Source organism: Corapipo altera, unplaced genomic scaffold (assembly GCF_003945725.1).
Source record: "Corapipo altera isolate COAL_440 unplaced genomic scaffold, ASM394572v1 54, whole genome shotgun sequence".
NCBI classification, from domain to species: domain Eukaryota; kingdom Metazoa; phylum Chordata; class Aves; order Passeriformes; family Pipridae; genus Corapipo; species Corapipo altera.
Window position 1 is genome coordinate 4,068,372 of NW_020884902.1, and position 16,730 is coordinate 4,085,101.

General features: G+C 37.9%; 1 protein-coding gene across 2 annotated transcripts in view; it reads right to left on the bottom strand.

Moving 5' to 3' along the window:
* Positions 1-452: 452 nt before the first annotated feature.
* Positions 453-16,730, bottom strand: part of COL4A3 (collagen type IV alpha 3 chain) — a 61,209-nt gene continuing 44,931 nt past the window's right edge. For both annotated transcript variants that reach the window (XM_027650600.1, XM_027650602.1), the window contains 18 exons: positions 16,624-16,722; positions 15,449-15,538; positions 14,937-15,076; positions 14,046-14,172; positions 13,695-13,775; positions 12,932-13,030; positions 11,921-11,971; positions 10,799-10,984; positions 9,974-10,104; positions 9,465-9,537; positions 8,764-8,835; positions 8,523-8,642; positions 7,606-7,704; positions 6,809-7,021; positions 6,003-6,180; positions 4,875-4,989; positions 3,410-3,582; positions 453-3,153 (listed from right to left, as the gene is read on the bottom strand). In XM_027650600.1, coding sequence (XP_027506401.1) covers positions 3,069-3,153; positions 3,410-3,582; positions 4,875-4,989; positions 6,003-6,180; positions 6,809-7,021; positions 7,606-7,704; positions 8,523-8,642; positions 8,764-8,835; positions 9,465-9,537; positions 9,974-10,104; positions 10,799-10,984; positions 11,921-11,971; positions 12,932-13,030; positions 13,695-13,775; positions 14,046-14,172; positions 14,937-15,076; positions 15,449-15,538; positions 16,624-16,722 — 2,132 coding nt within the window. In that variant the 3' untranslated portion in view covers positions 453-3,068. The remainder of the gene's footprint in view (positions 3,154-3,409; positions 3,583-4,874; positions 4,990-6,002; positions 6,181-6,808; positions 7,022-7,605; positions 7,705-8,522; positions 8,643-8,763; positions 8,836-9,464; positions 9,538-9,973; positions 10,105-10,798; positions 10,985-11,920; positions 11,972-12,931; positions 13,031-13,694; positions 13,776-14,045; positions 14,173-14,936; positions 15,077-15,448; positions 15,539-16,623; positions 16,723-16,730) is intronic.

A 16,730-nucleotide genomic window follows, 5' to 3' on the forward strand; every position in this document is an offset into this window, starting at 1 on the left:
GGGCACCCATCCTGGCCATGCTCCCTCTCACCTTTCTGTGCACCTCCTCACTGGCAGACGTGGGACACTGGAAAGTCCTTGACTGAGACTAAGCACTACAGAGCAACAACCAAAACATCAGTGTGGTACCAACATCAATTATCAGTTATCAGTTCTCAGACTAAATCCACAGCAGCCCTGGACCAGCCAATAAGAAGAAAAAACCCACAGCTCATCACAGCATCCTGTGTAGGAATATATCTAGGAAGACAGAGAGCATGCAGAAATCCAGCTTGGGCATTGCAGTGAAGTGCTAAACTTCTGGTGTAGTCCAGGTTGGAGAGAGAGAGTGTCATTTTGAGGGTCTTTTAATCAGATGACACTATTTTTTTTGGTATGCACAGGTAGTGGACAAGATCATTAGCTCTGGAAAGAACAACAAAAAAAAAACTAACAGGAAATGGGTCTTTTATTTAGTCAAAATATTTTTATTTGGCTGTATTTAGCAGAGTACAGCCCTCATGGTTTGCTCATTATTTCCCATTTCTCATGCATCCATTCTTTCAGTACAATATATTAACACCTTGCACCTCATCAGCCCTTTCCAGTTAAGGCTCCCAAAGCATTTACAGACATGAGTTAACTAATCCTCACAACAATCGTTAGCAGTAGGGGAGTAACATGATCTGCATCTGCAGAGAGAGGTTTAACACCAACTTTTTTCAAGTTTTAATTTGATTTCCAGTGTCCAGCTTGTAGTATGCCAGGCTTGACGAACACGTGTCCCTGCAGTTGTATTTCATGCTTTGGAAAGAAAGACTGACCTTGAGCAATCAAAATCTAAAGCTATTTATGAACATCTTTCTTTAGTAACTTGTTGAAGGCCACACAAAAAGTGAGCAGCTGAATCCAAAACTGGGAGCAAGGCATCGCTTCCAGTTTTGTGCAATACTATGAAACATAACCCCTTGTAACTTACCTTTTGGACTTTAAAACCACAATCTGTTCCCTTCTCCTTACACATTATCCTCTGCTGGCCATTTCCAGCAGACTTCAATCTCAGGTGCTCACATTTGCATTTTACTAGCAAGTTTTACATGAGGGTTTCCAGGTCATTGATTGTGTATCATATACAAGGGCCTTTGGGTGACTGGAATGAGCCTTAATGAAAAAAACAAACCACTGAAACCACTAAAACCCCAACAACCTAACGAGCAACAGGTGTGGTCTTTAGCTTTGAGTATTTAAAGCAATCTTCAGCATTTATGGAAAAATCTAGTATGTGATTGTTTTAAGGAAAACAACCTCAACCTCAAGCCTGGTTCAAATAAAGGACTAAATATTAACTTGACATTAATACCTTCTTATCAGTAGTGCATCTGCATAGAGATTCTTCATAAAACCCTGCAAATTCACAATTATACCTTGCAAACAGAAGTACTACGACTGTTCAAGCAAACAATAATTTTAAAATATCCATTCAGTCCATGTAAATGTTATCCTCACGTTTGCTCCATCGTAAGGTACTGGCATGGAACACAGACAAAACCTTTTCTTAGTTAGGTTAACACTGAAAATTCAAACAGTCAGACAAACACAATGCAAGTATTTTAACAGAAACAATATAAAATTTCACTGGCTTAAAAAACACCTAAATGAGAAATCTTGGTTATTTCACTGAATTGCTAGACCCTACATTTAAGTGGTGCATTTACAGAACTATTCAGATGAGTTAAGCTTCTTCTGTAACACTAAATACTGGAATTCTGATAGACTGTGCAAGTATTAAAAAATATTAACATTTTAAATGTCAACATTACAATTTTAAATAGCCTTGCAAGTGCAATGTTATAAATATTAAAAAAAAACAAACTTCAGAGCTACAATTTTATATAAGTTATATGAGTAAATGAAAGTGCTTTTCAAGTATTTATGTTCATTTACAGTTGGATTCTCTTGTATAAGTCAGTGCTTAGATGGTACAATTTAAATATCAGTCTTTTTTAAAATTTTGGATGCATACATTTGTCTGGATGGAATAAATGGTTTCATTTCAGAAATGTGTGATAAATATTTAAATACAGAATATAATTTGTGATAAATATTTAAATATGGACTATTATAAAATGGAAATATTATAGATTTTGTTATCTATTAAAAATAAAATAGAAAGAAATCACATCCTGATGGGTGATAACTTCATAATGCCACGGGAGCCCTTGAGCCATACAGTAATTGTTAATTCCAACAGAATCCCAAATTATGATATGGTAAATAGTTTTTCTTCGGGAGAGATGAAAGCATGTGATCATAATACTGTCAGCTTTTGAGGAACTTAAAAGATCTCATGATCTAATCACGGAATCTAATGAAAACTTTCCATCACTTTCAATTAGTCAGCCCTTAGCCACAGTCACTCTGGAGGACACAGCCAGTGCCTGTCCCCACTGTCCTGCCTGCCCAGTGCATGGTGTGCTCCCTCCTGGCCAGTCAGGAACCAGCACAGTGATACAACAAAGATCGGATTCCTGTTTGCCAGCCAGAGGAAGGGTGAGGGAAGTGGGGAGATACTTGTTTATTAGACAAGAAAACCAAACCAAAACAACTCTCAAGGAATCATCATATAGTTAAAAGTGCACTGAAAATATTTCCTATTGAACCCTATCGCTCATAAGTGCCAGATTGTCATCTTATTTAAATATCCACTTGGAACACTGAACATATGTAAGCTGATACAGGAGCTTTAGCTTGTCTTGCTGTTTGAAAAGCACATGACACAAGGCAGCATTAACATCTTTCATTAAAGATCTGGTGATGCTGTGGTTTTATCATGGAGATGCAGCTCAGAAATGCCATGGTTCAGCAGAAGCCCCTGCAGATTGCCTTGACAGGCTTCCTCCAACAAAGTGCTTTGTCATTTGCCAAACACAAAAGTCAAACTGTTGCCCTGCCTCACCACAGTGCTGCACTGGCAATTTATAATTTTCTCTCCAGACGCAGCTGGACTTTAATAAATTATAGCTCTTCAGAGTTAGGCAATTTTTTGTAATAAAAGCAGAGTTTCATGTTCTATCAAGAGTGGCCACTGTTTAGATTGGTCTCTTCATGCAGACCTGACAACGACTGATGATATTTTCTAGTTCTCCTGCTTTCAAAGTCTGTGGCACTGGTCTCCTAAAAGAAAGAAAACATTTAATTTTTTTCTTTAAAAAACATGGAGAGATGATGCAATTTTGGATATGGAATTATTGACAGCAACCTTGAAACGCTTGGCTTATGAAAGCACCTGCATGCTACAGACCCTGAACCTAACAAAGAGGGATGTCTACCCTGAAGGGAATTATGGAGGAAGCCCCCACAAGCACTTAGTGTCTCCTCAGGCACTTGCAGCGTGGGTGTGAGGGGTATGGATGCAGGGAAGTACAGTTACCTGAACATTCTTCTTGGATTTAACGTTGCCAACCAGAAGCTGTAGGAATTTGTGTAGTAGTTGCACGTTCCCCTGCCGTGACACTCTATGAATGGGACGGCCCGGAATTCCTCCAGACAAGATCCAGGAGATGCCAATGCTTGGCCAGAAGCTTCTGAGCCGGCACTCGTGTACTGTAACCAACAACGCATTTTTTAATGAGAACTCGTCCAGCAGCTTTTGGTAAACTGCAGGCAAAAAACCAGTCTCCTTCTAAAACATACCATATGTTCTGTGGTGTATCTTGGAGAAACCAAACTGAACATTGATTAGTTTGATAAAACTTAAAATGAAGCACAGAAGCCTTATGAAAATTCAAACATTTATGGCATTTCTCAAGTCCTTTTTCTGCTGCATGAAAAGGCATGAAACTAACCATTACAAAGACTAGAAAGTGTCTGGCTTCTGTACAGTCGAGGACTACAGTAAATAAATCAGAAATAAGCCAAATGGGTGGGTGTGTGTTTTCATATTTTTTGTTGCACTGATTGCTTCTTGAAACACAAAAAGCAAAAAAAGCATTTTCCTTCTCTGATGTTGGTAAATGCTTGTGAGAAATAGCTCTAAAATAATTTATGACATTAGAAAATTGGCTAGAAAATACCATTCAATTTTGCTGATGTTGGAAACAAGCAAATTATTTTAACCAGATGCTGCAAAATTTCTCTTACTCTTTTCCAAGTTTATTATTATTATTACTACTTAGAGCCAAATTGCAGGACAGACAACAAATTTCACACTAGTCCTAAAAGGACTTTAATTCATTAAAAAAAAAAAGAAGGTTTTTTTTTTTAATTCTGTCTTTTATGTTCATTTGCTGGCATGTCTATGACATTTCACAGGCATGAATAACAAAGATAAAGTGCTACATCCTCTAGTATAGATATGCCTTTATTCCCATAATTAGTTCTCAATTTGCAGTCACATTACGAACTTTCTTCACTCCTATCTCATTATGGCATCAAAATTGCTGAAGCAGTTTTTTGCTTTTTTGATTTTAGCTTTCTGTGTTCAGTCCCAAGTTCTGATTTTTTGAAGAACTTCCTGGCATACAAGTAGGTCAGTTATTTCTGTGTTTTTGTGTTCAGCACCAGTTTAACCACTCCACTCTCCAACTCTTGTCTCCTAGATCTTAACATGACATATGAAAATGAGTGCATGCAGTTATTTTTGTCAGATTAAAATCCTATGGTTCTCTTTTCATCTTTTCCTTTTTCCTCCTGCCACCTATTTCTGAGGACACATCAGAATAGTTGTTTCTGTGCTTTTGGAATGGAATAAGAATTAATAGAATTATTGTCTACTTCTTGGCAAAGGCATAAAAAAATTTAACAACGATTAAGAAACAAATGAGCTATGAACAGCTGAAAATGCCAATGAAAATCAGAGGACATAAAACTAATAAATCAAATCATTATATCCTTACCATTACAAAAGAAAAACCCTTCCAGAGAGATATCCAGCCTTCTGGACATGCAGGAACTACAGTTGTTTGGCTGTGAACTGCTATTACCATTGCAGCTCCTTCACACACAACACACCTGGGAAGGAAAGCACAGTGCAGATATGAGGGAAAACACGAAAGCAGAACAATTTCTCTCTTCTAGGTCAGTAGCTACCTCATGGCAGGGCTTGCTGGAAATGTTACAACTCATAAAGGTTTTCTCTGTTTAAAGAGGAGGTAAGTAAATTGGAGGTAACCAGTATACCTCACTTTGCAATTGCTTTGTAATCACTATGGGTAACACCAAACAAAAAATTGGTTTAGGATGGGAATTAATCCCAGAACATTTGAGCTACCTAATTTTGCCTTTCATGAAGTAAAAAGTGAAATTTTACCTTTTTCATGTGCTCATTACTTTATGTTGCTATGGTTTAGATGAAAGTTCTGTACCTTTATTTGCTAAAATTAGAAAAAGTAATCTTTATTTCCTGTATGAGGAAATTATGAAGCTGAGCTACCAGATTGCAACAACTGGGTAGGGCAGGACAGATGCCTTCCCATTTTGGATTTTGCTGTTCTAAGCCTTTCATGCTTTTTCTGTTAAGTTGCTCTTCATCCTTCTCACATGCTCTAAGCAACTAGAAAGGGCCACACTTGCACAAGGATGTTTCATAGCAGAGACCCTTTAGCCCCAGCTCACAATGTTCTTCACCAACTACAGTAAACATATCGCTCATAATTGAAAGCAGAGTTTGATTTACTGTATTGTAAAATAACATCTTTATTTCATTTTAGTCTGCCTCTGATATACAAAATGACGGGGTTTTAAAAACAATATCACTGCAATCCGTAGGACTGTGCCATCTTCTTGTGTCGGCAGAGAATAGGCTCTGTGATCGGCCCCCAGCTGTATTCTAACTTTTCTGCAGTATCACTGCATATTTGACATATTTAGGTGAGTAATCAAAAATCAGGTTTTTGAACTCAGTGAAGTCAGTGCTTGTACTGGCTGAGATGGGCACGTCTTTGCCTAAGACCTTTGCCACTCGAAACAATTTATGATGTCTTTGTGGTTCCAGGGCAGAAGAGCTGAAATTCTTATCCTCTTACCTGCTTATATGGGGCTCCAGTGCCCTGCCAGAAATAGGTGCCATGTCTGGGGGCATTACCACCGCAGTGGACAGCCAGTAGGAATAGTCATTGCGAGAGGCAAAGCTGCAAACATCATTGGGGCTGCAGAACAGGAATGGCATGGTGGTAAATCTCTGCAGGCAGCTGCCAGCTGTTCCTAAAAGACAAAGGAGGAGAGGTTTGTGACAGACCAGAGGTTATATTTAGTGCAGCAAACAGAAGAGCCACACAATGGCACCCAGTCCACTACAGTAGGAATTAAAACAGCTGGTCTATAAAAAGTGTCTGTACAGTAGAATTATCTGAAAGTAACATGCTTATGGTTTATATAAAAATATCTATATAAAAAACAAGGACTAAGAACAAAATCTGTTAAAATAATATGTTCTTGAATGGTATCAGTCCTTGACACAGTGATAGGAATTCAGCTGCTTTAGCAGAAGTTTCTGGTGACATTTTTCACACATTTTTCAGCATCCCATTTAGTCTCCAAAAATGCAAGATACTCCCTCAGATCCTGTGCAAACATTGGGAACATTTATACTAGACATCCATCCATAAGTAACTGAATTCTTCCTCAAAATCTCTAAGGGAATATAGGAGTGCTGGAAAGAAAGGGGTCTTTCAAGCCATGATTGCTGAATTGTCTCAGAGCAGCAGATCGCTGGAGACAGATGGTTGACACCAATGTTCATCTGGGACACTTACTGTAAGTTTGGTCTCATGACAACTTAGCATTACTGGACACTAAAAAAAGGATCTGAAATTTTTTACTAATACAGTACCGAGGTCTTGTCCATGTGCTCGTTCGTTTCCTTGGACAAAAAGCAGGGAATAGCCAACATAGATCTGGGATGTCCCACGTGGGCACGAAGGAATCTTTGTTGTCTGACTGTGCCGGGTAAAGATAAAACCTCTTCTTGTTGGACCAGCAATGATAGTACCTGGTGAGCCAGGTAACCCCTGCAGACCTGGAAAGCCAATCAGTCCAGGTTGTCCTGTGGAGGGGAAATAAATATGATTGCAAAAATTATCATTTTGTTTGAATTTTCACTTCATTTAAATTAGTGAAACCATTTGAAAACTAATAAAAATTTATCAGTAAGAAGATACAACTTGAAAATTGGTAGTATTTGTTGCTAGATATGATAACTCTTTCAGACCTGGCTCAGGTATCTTTACACTGTATAGTTTCATGGAATAGTGAGGTATTTTAAAGAACTATGGCCATTTTTACAAAAAATAGCTTAAAAACATTTTGTCATGCCTGAATAAAAACATTTAGTTCTATTTTGATCTAGTAAAAAGGCACTCCAAAACCTAGGGATTTCAAGAAAATAAATAAATGTGATTAACAAAAGAGTAGCACAGTCAAGGCATATTTTTGTAAATTATTATTTCAGTTGTGAACATGCCTCTGTTAAAAGCTAAGAATGTGCTTACACATGCTTGTGGCCCTACAGCTACTTAAATGTTACAGAATCTCAATACAGGCAAAAAGAAGGATTTACAGAAATCAGCAATACAGTTTATCTGTAAATTCAGTAGTACCAATCTAAGAGAGATGTCTGCTTTGCTGTACCTCTTTCTCCTGGAAATCCCCTGTCTCCTTTTGGACCAGGCAGTCCTGGGTGACCCGGATGACCGAAACTTCCTGGTAGACCTTTTACTCCTTTTGGTCCTAAATGAGAATCAACAAAAAACCAGAAGCATATAGCAGTAGTTACTCTAGATTTTACTAACTGTTGAAAAATAACGTTAAAATCCCCACATAAATGTAGCTGTGTTAGAATAAAAACATCAGCATGAGTTTACTAGGTTTTGAGACTGTCTGCAGTGCTACTGCCATCTTATTTCCTAACAGAAAGATTACAAGGAGACATTAAATGTACTAAAGAAGAATGCCATGTAGCATTCTGCCCCCTGAAGAGCTCCCTTCCTGTGGGGTGCAAAGCTGTGGTACTGGGAAGGGTGGCCAAGTACTCCCTGCATATCCTCCTCATCCTACCTGCTCCTTGCTGCCCCGTTCCTCACAGCTCTGCCAGGCTTCACTTCTGTTGCCAATGGAAAAGTAACCAGCCTCTCCTTTTCCTTCCCACTCCCAGACTATGACAGACACAATCGCTTTGTAGCACATCTAGAATTTTTATTATCTAGACTTTTATTACATGTGGTCATTTCCCCCACAAAATGATAAACATCCTGAGTGTGGTTCTGGTTGTATGAAAACAGTGAATGTTTTGATCCAAGTTTACTTATTGCACTAGGCTTATGTTGAGGGACATACTCACTCATTCACTGCAAGGGAGGACGGTTGGTGAAATGGGACAGGTTATAAATATAAGGGTGTTAACAAGGTACAAAAAGCTATTTTTAAATATGGTGAGGTTTTTTTAAAGACATGTCAATTTTCTATGCAGAAGCATGTTTTCCCACCAAACCAAAATGTTCCACTAAGCAGCACATACAAACATTCACAGAGATAAAAATATAGATCACCTGGTAGTCCAGGAATCCCTTGAATTCCTTGATCACCTGGTGTTCCTGGCATTCCCGGCAGTCCAGGAGGACCCTTGCTTCCTGGGATGGAAAATACTCTCCCAGTGACTCCAGGAAGGCCTAGGAGCAAAAGTATGTAGAAGACCTATTGCTTTACATTAAAAGAAAGCAAACAAACTACAAAACAAAATGAACAAATCAATTTAAGTCAGTTGGTATTGGAAGGAGAAGGGTTGGTTACCAGGCTGGCCCTTTGGTCCCCTTGGCCCTTCTGCACCTTGTGGTCCAGGGGGCCCTTGATTCCCCTTTTCTCCTAAAAAAGAAGATCAAAGATATATCTGTCTGGTTTAAAATGATGTCAAACAACTGTCAAAGTTTCAGAGGCTTATTGAAGGGTCCTGCATGATCCATGCAAAGTTCCCAAAGGGTAACACAGCCTATAGACTCATCTGGAATGTGAAGTGGACTTCTTCATCTCTGCTGTTACCATAGAATTTATAGGTCAAGTGCACTCCATTTATGAGGAGGTGTTGTCGTGCCTGTCTTTATACAATGGCTGGTCACATAAACCTAATTTAAAATCTCAGCTATGCCCTGTATATCTCATATGTTTCTGTCATTGAATTTACAGGTCAAGTACTGCCTTCAAGTGCAGTTCCACCCCTTTTAACCCTACTGTCAGTTATGCTGAAAGCTTTAAGAGTGTTGGGTAGTTTTTCAAGTGTTTGAAATTCAATTTGGACACACCCATAGGATGTACCTCAATGAAAACACTCTTGTAGTGAGTGCTTCCATTTGGAGCTCACCTATACTCTGATCTTCATGGCAAAACCTCATGTCTCTAGAACCACTCCTCATACTGTTTAACAAATAATACTATAACACAACATGTAAATGCTTGTTTTTGACACACAGAAGTGTACATAATAAATATATGAATACCTTTTACTCCTGGGAATCCAAGAAATCCAGGGTTCCCTATGGCACCAGGATAGCCTGATCGACCTTCTATTCCCTGCAAATCACATAATATCAATAATAAACAGGAGCAGCATCTGCACACTATGAAGTGCATTTTCTTTTTGTTCAGAATATTCGAAGTATTATGTTCACAGAATATGCTGCAACTAGAATTATCTGCTCCATTTTTGAGCATGTTAGAAATAGTTATGTCTTTGTTCACATTATTCTCTAATAGAGAACAGCCAAGGAAATGACATGCCAGAAATTCAAGAAAATTTCTTTTTTATCCATTAAAATCCATAAAACCTACTTCTCATATTCATTTTGGTCTTCCCTCCATTACAAGTTTTTTTTTAAAGATATGTGGGGAGTGGGTTTGTTGGTTGGTTGTGGGTTTTGAGGGTTTTTTTTATCATCATAGGTATTATTTTCATGATAAGAACAAATTATCAATGCAGTAAGAAACAAGCAATATTCCTTTCACTGACTTTTGGACCAGGAGGGCCAATGTCACCAGCTGGGCCTGTTGGCCCTGGTATTCCATCCGCTCCTCTGACACCTTTGCTTCCTTTCATGCTGGGAGTGGAAAGACCAGGAATCCCTGGAAAACCAGGAGGACCTGTACAGAAACATCAGAGTAAGTAAAGGCTACTGTCAACAGCTTTGCACACAGATTACATGCAACACAGGGAAAATTCAGTGGCTCCATAATGATACTCATGTTTACCACCTCACCTCAGTGATTTCCAAGGAATTATATCCACTTTAAAAAAAAAAAACAAACAATCAAAGACTTTTTCCTAGCCTGCTAATTTAATCTGAGATCAGAACTGAGTTCTTGCAGTGTTCTATAGCACTACAGGTTTTTGAATATCCTTCAGTTGTAGTTAAGCCTGGAATCAGGATTCATTTAGGTTGGAAAACACCTTTAAGATCATCAAGTCCAATTGTAAACTCAACACTGCCAAGTCCTCCACTGAACCATGTCCCTAAGTGCCACATCTACACATTCTTGCTGTGTCACTTTAAAGTTGAATCTCAGCTGTCCTACAGACCACATGGGAAGAAAACAAGATAATGCAATTGAGTGGACTGCAAAGCTTAGAGTTATTTCAATTGACATGCCACTGCACAGATCATCTTGTTGTTTGCAAGGGTAATATTGCACTAACTGCTAAAGGAACTACCTGCTTAATTATGAAGCTCTCTTGGGGGAATACCTCTTTCAACCTTGAATTCTGGACAGGCTAACTTCTGCTTTCAATTTTGTAATTTCAAATAAATAAGTATATAAATAAGTTATAACAACACACCTGGTCTTCCATGTGCACCAGCAATTCCTCTATTGCCTTTTTGGCCAGTGATTGCCATGCCTGTTGGGCCTTGAAATCCAGGTAACCCCACTAAGCCAGGAGGTCCAATGGGTCCTTGATCACCTGGATGGCCTTTCATACCTGGAGGCCCAGGGAAACCAGGCAGCCCCATGTCCCCTTTGATCCCTGCAAAGTATAAATGTTACATTTTGGGAGTGCTGCCAAGATAATGAGGTGATGTGACTACTCAGAATATGTGTTTCCGATAGCACAAAGGTGGAATTCACCCTTTGTTTTTAGTATGGAGTCCCCAGGGCCACCTAAAGAAAAGCAGTTGTGAGAACACAGGACTCACTGCAAGGCACTGTACACACTGTGGTTTATTTATTTTAAAACTCCACTTCAGAGATTGCTCATACCAAGGAATAAACTTGAGAGAAGAGTAGAAAGACCAGAGAAGAGAATATTTATTGATGCATAAGTAGAAGAAATGCTCCTATGTAGATCAGAATTAACAAATTCTTTTAAACTGAATTCCAGGTAGGAGCATCAATATGAATACAACAAAATTAAGAGACTACTCCAAAGGGATATTGTTCTGAAGTTGATCTTGAAGTGCTTTAAATTTACTTTTTTAAAGTAAAGCAAATCCATGGATTTCTACCAGCACAATGCAAAACATAAAAAATGTGAAGAATCCCCTCAGTCAACTGTTCATCAATATAAAAAGAAAGATAAACAAAATTAAAATGCAATCACTGCAGTTTCCTGAGAGGATGCTTAGTATTCAGCACCATCTTCTGTTTGCATGGGGGTATGCTCTATTAATCAAATTATGTATCACAATAACATTTCAAAAGCTCTAGAATGTGTATGTCACCTTCACAAGACCATAGAATTCAGATTTCTTATTTCCCTTTTACAGTAATCTAAACTTTATTAGCAAGAACTCTTGACATTATATATATAGGACCAAATCACTGACCAAAACCACAGAATAACTCGTGACTTCCTCTGACACTCTTGGTGCCATTTCAAGCATCTGAAAGCAGGATTTGACTTATAAGATGGTGATTTGGGCATTTATAAATTAAGGTTTTGCTTTCTGAAAAGCCAACTCACCTCTACGACCAGGAATACCTCGAAGGCCAGGGATGCCTCTCCCTGGTGCTCCTACAAAATATTAGGTCACATTAAGTCCTAAATAATTGTTAGAAAACATCACAGTTCTCTAATATTTCATACATTTCTTCAGAATTTACTGAATAAAAATGTAGGGTTCAGTTACATGTAAAATATAATTTATTATTTCCATTTCTTCTCTACAGAAACACAAATTTAATTTTTACTTTTTCTTTGTAGTAGAACCTCTTATTGTTCAATCATATTTGAGGTACATTCCACAATAATAAGCTTCATCTTCTTTTCAAAAGAAAAAAACCAGAAAACTCCCTGCATTTAAGTTAATTATCAAGAAAAATAGAAAAATAAATGTAATTACCTACAGAAGAAAATATGTTAACAGTGATTACTTCAAAGTTTTTATGAAAAAAACTTTCTAAATACTATGAATGCCTTCTCAGTATCCTCTTATACTAATAGGCAAAGAAACATTTTCAGTGTAAAATGTGAAAACATTTTCTGTCAGAATTCAATAGAAGACTAAATCTATCTGTGGACAAGGTTCACATCAGGAGTGACATTTAAATAGGAGGTTTTACAACCCAAGGTCCATGGCATGGAAACCTTCACTATTCATATAAGGAAACACTGTGATTCATTTTATTTCCATGTAAAACAGAAGACTCCTTTAAAAGGGTTTTGGTTCTTTTAATCTCTTTGAGATTAAACACATAAGACTTGTTAACAGCAATACTTTGACTCTTGCAGACATTAACAGTTTCAGGTGACATTAGCAGTAATCACATGTATAACAGAGTATTTATAAAGCATTTGAGTTGTACAGCAAGTACAATAATTACATAGAAAAAGCTGTGAATGACCTTCTACTTATAGACTTATCTTTGGCTCCACAGAAGCTCCTTATTAATCCTTCCCAAATAATTCTTGTCAGTTTAATTGTGGAAAAAAACCCAATTGTAAAATAGAATGAAAATATTTCAGTGGTGTTACCTGGTTCTCCTTTTGCTCCTGGGGGACCAGGCATACCATCCTGACCTTGAGTACCTCTTTCACCAACAAGTCCATTTTTTCCAGGGACTCCAACAGCACCTGTGAATTACAACAGACCACAATACCATTTTCACTTCCATTATTTTGCATTTCAGTGGGAAAAGACATGACTCCCTTTTATTAAAATTTAATTAGTTCAGCTACTTCAAAGATACCAAAGATGTGCTGGCATATAAACCATATAAGATGGTATAAAGAGCAGCATATAGTTTTTATTGAGCTCACTGGACTTCAGTGGATTCAACACCCCCACTGTTTTCACAGGCATAATAAAGCCTGCAATGCATACCTACCTCTCTGTTGCTGTATATTTACACACTGTCCCTTAGGTATATTTTTAATTCTGTTCTGATTGTTTCTTCAACAAACAACTACAACTTTGTCCCCTCCTTCTACTCTAATTTTCTTCTCCTCATCTAGCTATCTTAGCTTATTATTCTTTTTTAGGAGGTAGAGCAAACCTTTCTTATAATTGTGTGCATATCACACCTTGAGACCTCTGGATATATATTAAAAAATAAAAAAGGACAAAAAGCTTTTCAGTACTGGAACCAAATTAAAGCTTCTTGCCTCAGCTGAACTGATAACATTGCAAACTGGCTGTTAAAAACCTTATCTGGAACCAGAGGAGGTAAACAACTTCAAGTTGAAATAAAATCCCAAACCAGGGGCAGTGATTCAGGAGAGATGCTCTACACCATACCAGGAGGGCCTGGAACACCCCGCTGTCCTGGGTGGCCCTGCTGTCCTTTAGCACCAGTATCTCCAGGGGGTCCACACTTTCCTGGAAGAACAAAGAGTGTGGGAGAGGAGAAGAGGCATTATCGCTAGATGCAGAGTCAGATCGAGAGCTTTGCTGCCATTTCAGCTTGTGCCAGCTGCAAAAGGCATCTAGGAGACATCAGCTGGCCTGGCTGCACTGCCCACAAAGGAGCTGGGTAGGTTACAGCAGTCCAGTATAAATGTGCCACCCCACAGCACTCTGTGGAGCTTATTGAGAAATTTCTTTTACCAGTATGTCACCAGCTCCCCACCCCTCCAAAATACCCCATACCTGGCATTCCTGCACCTCCAGTTTCCCCTCTGATCCCACGTGGTCCTGATGCTCCTTCAAGTCCTGGATGACCCTGGGATCCTTTTTCTCCTTTGCTGCCAAGAACTCCTGGAGGACCTGGATCTCCCTGAGAAATAGCAATTGCACACAAGCAGGTAAAAAGTCACATTACATTAAATACATTACATTCCATATTTGAACAATAGAAGAATCCCATGCAATTTTAAAGGTTGTGTAATCATGTCCCGTTATGATTTTTAGACAAAAATCAAAGCAGACTAATATGAGATCTTCTCATAATACCACTAATCCTTTAGACATAGCTAAGAAACAAAGATCTATCTTTAACCTGTATAAACCAAGTTCTGTCTTTAGGTATTTTCACTGGCATGTAGACTTCCCTTCAATTTTATTCTAACAGCTCCTCTTTTAATCTAAACATACATTCCTACTTATCTGCAGCATATATGACTGAACGTAATATATACTGAATGTAACATATTTTGCTAAGGAAAAAAATAATCTTGTGCAAGGATATTACTAAACTTTCAAACCCAACCAGTACAAGTTCAGATTACAAAACTGTGGCATTTAATAAGATGATTTTTAATGTACAAGTATTCCTACTGCTGACTTTTTCAGTGCAAGTTCTTGTTCTTAACGCATGAGGAACTTTTACAGAAACAAAGTTGTTTCCAAGATGTTCCACCTTTACAAATAAGAAATTTTGGCACAAAAAAAGTGAAGTGTGATGAATTAAAAAACTTCTCCTAAGTAATGACACAACAGAATTTTCATATTTCATGTCACTAACAAATAATCTACTTCTTGCTAACATGTTGTTCTGTTTCTAGAGTCAAAGGCCTATAGGACAATATTTCCACTGCATACCTTTGGACCAGCTTCTCCTGGAGGCCCTACACATGGGTACCCAGGATCTCCTTTGTCACCTGGAAAGCCACCATAGCCTGGTAGCCCAGGGTCACCTGATGGTCCTGGAAAGCCTGAAGATCCTTTCTGCCCTTTTGGACCTGGAAAAATACAGATACTGATATGATTCTTAAAGGAATCATAATTGCATATCACACCTTGTGTTTGTGAACTACTGCTCATATATTCAGATATTAATTCTTCAATAAAGTAATTTACAGAGCCAGTGTTTTTATTTCTAAACATATTAAAAAGAGGTTCTTACTTGTAACAATATGTAAATTAAAGGAGTTCTATTTAATTTAGAGAAAGAGAGAGAACTTCATTCTACAAATGCTGGGGTGGTGGTAAGTCTATAGGTACTGCAAAGAATAAATCCCAGTCTAAGTATTGTGTGGTGTTCCCAGCTCAGACCTGTACAAATGCTTCTATACAGCTTTATGAACTTGTAATATGGCCTGACAGAAAATTACCTGGAATTCCCATGTACCCTTTGTCTCCTGGTGCACCTGGAAATCCATGTTCTCCAGGAATCCCTGGAAGACCCATAAATCCTTTGACACCTGCAAGATGAAATAAGTGTCATCTTCCCATGATTGCTTTAGACACTGGCTGGCTGTTAGAGCTGTCATGAATACAAATCCTCTACCACACCCCTTCTTCTGGTATACTACTATTTTATAAATAATCAACATGCAGCCTCTTGCCCTAGACACAGATAAAATTATCATTATTGTTGTCAGAAGGTTAAGGAAATAACAAACACCTTATATATCAACATTAAAATTAATATTTTAATATTAATTAAAATTCCTCAGCACTTTGGGGCAGGAACTGAAATATACTTTTGCAGAATTTTATCAAGATCATGAATTTGTATTTGTGCAATGTACTCTACTTTCTTACCTCCAGTTCAGTCTGGTTTCTGGGCATGTCACAACACATTATTACTCATTCATTATGGATTTCTCACAAGTAGTATGTAATAAAAACCTCCTGAGTGTGATTTAGGCACTTTTTCCCCCAGTCACTTATCTTTAAATTAATTTGGCTAAATTAACATTCAGTTTAATGACTGAAAGATCTAGATGCATCTAGAATGTTTTTGAACATTCTCTCTAAATTCCAGAGTACTAGCAATGCCTCTCATTTTAAATCTACTTTTCACTGAAAATCTGCAAAATTTCAAAATACAAGCCAAACATGTAGTTTTGAAAAGGAAAAATTAATCTGAAATTAAAAAAGCTTCTAAAATATTTTTGTGCACAATTGCAATGTTGATATTTTAGAATTATTTTTTAAACAATATCAGTAATTCAAACTCCACCTTTTATAAATATAAATTTTTATTCATTGGCTTCATCAGCTTTTAGATTTTAAAACTATTGTCATTCAGGATTTAATATTGTTTTCTGCTTGTCACCCCAAAACAGTGGTCTGTATTTGAAAGAGAGCAAAGCATCATTTGGTGGTCGCTGCTGTGACTTTCAAAGAGCAGTTTTTGAAATTGGCGTTTCAGAATTCTCAGAAAGGCTGCAGAGTTAATAGAGAGAAGATGGTGCTGCTTCTGGAGCCAAGTTGATGGGCAGAGTCAGCAGTATCTCACTGTCCACACGACACAGGAATTTTCAATATACATATTCCATACCTGGGAGACCAGGTATTCCTTCAGACCCATCAAGACCTGGGAGACCTTGCACACCGACATCTCCTTTTTCTCCCCTTAGACCCATTCTTCCTTGAACACCTAAAACA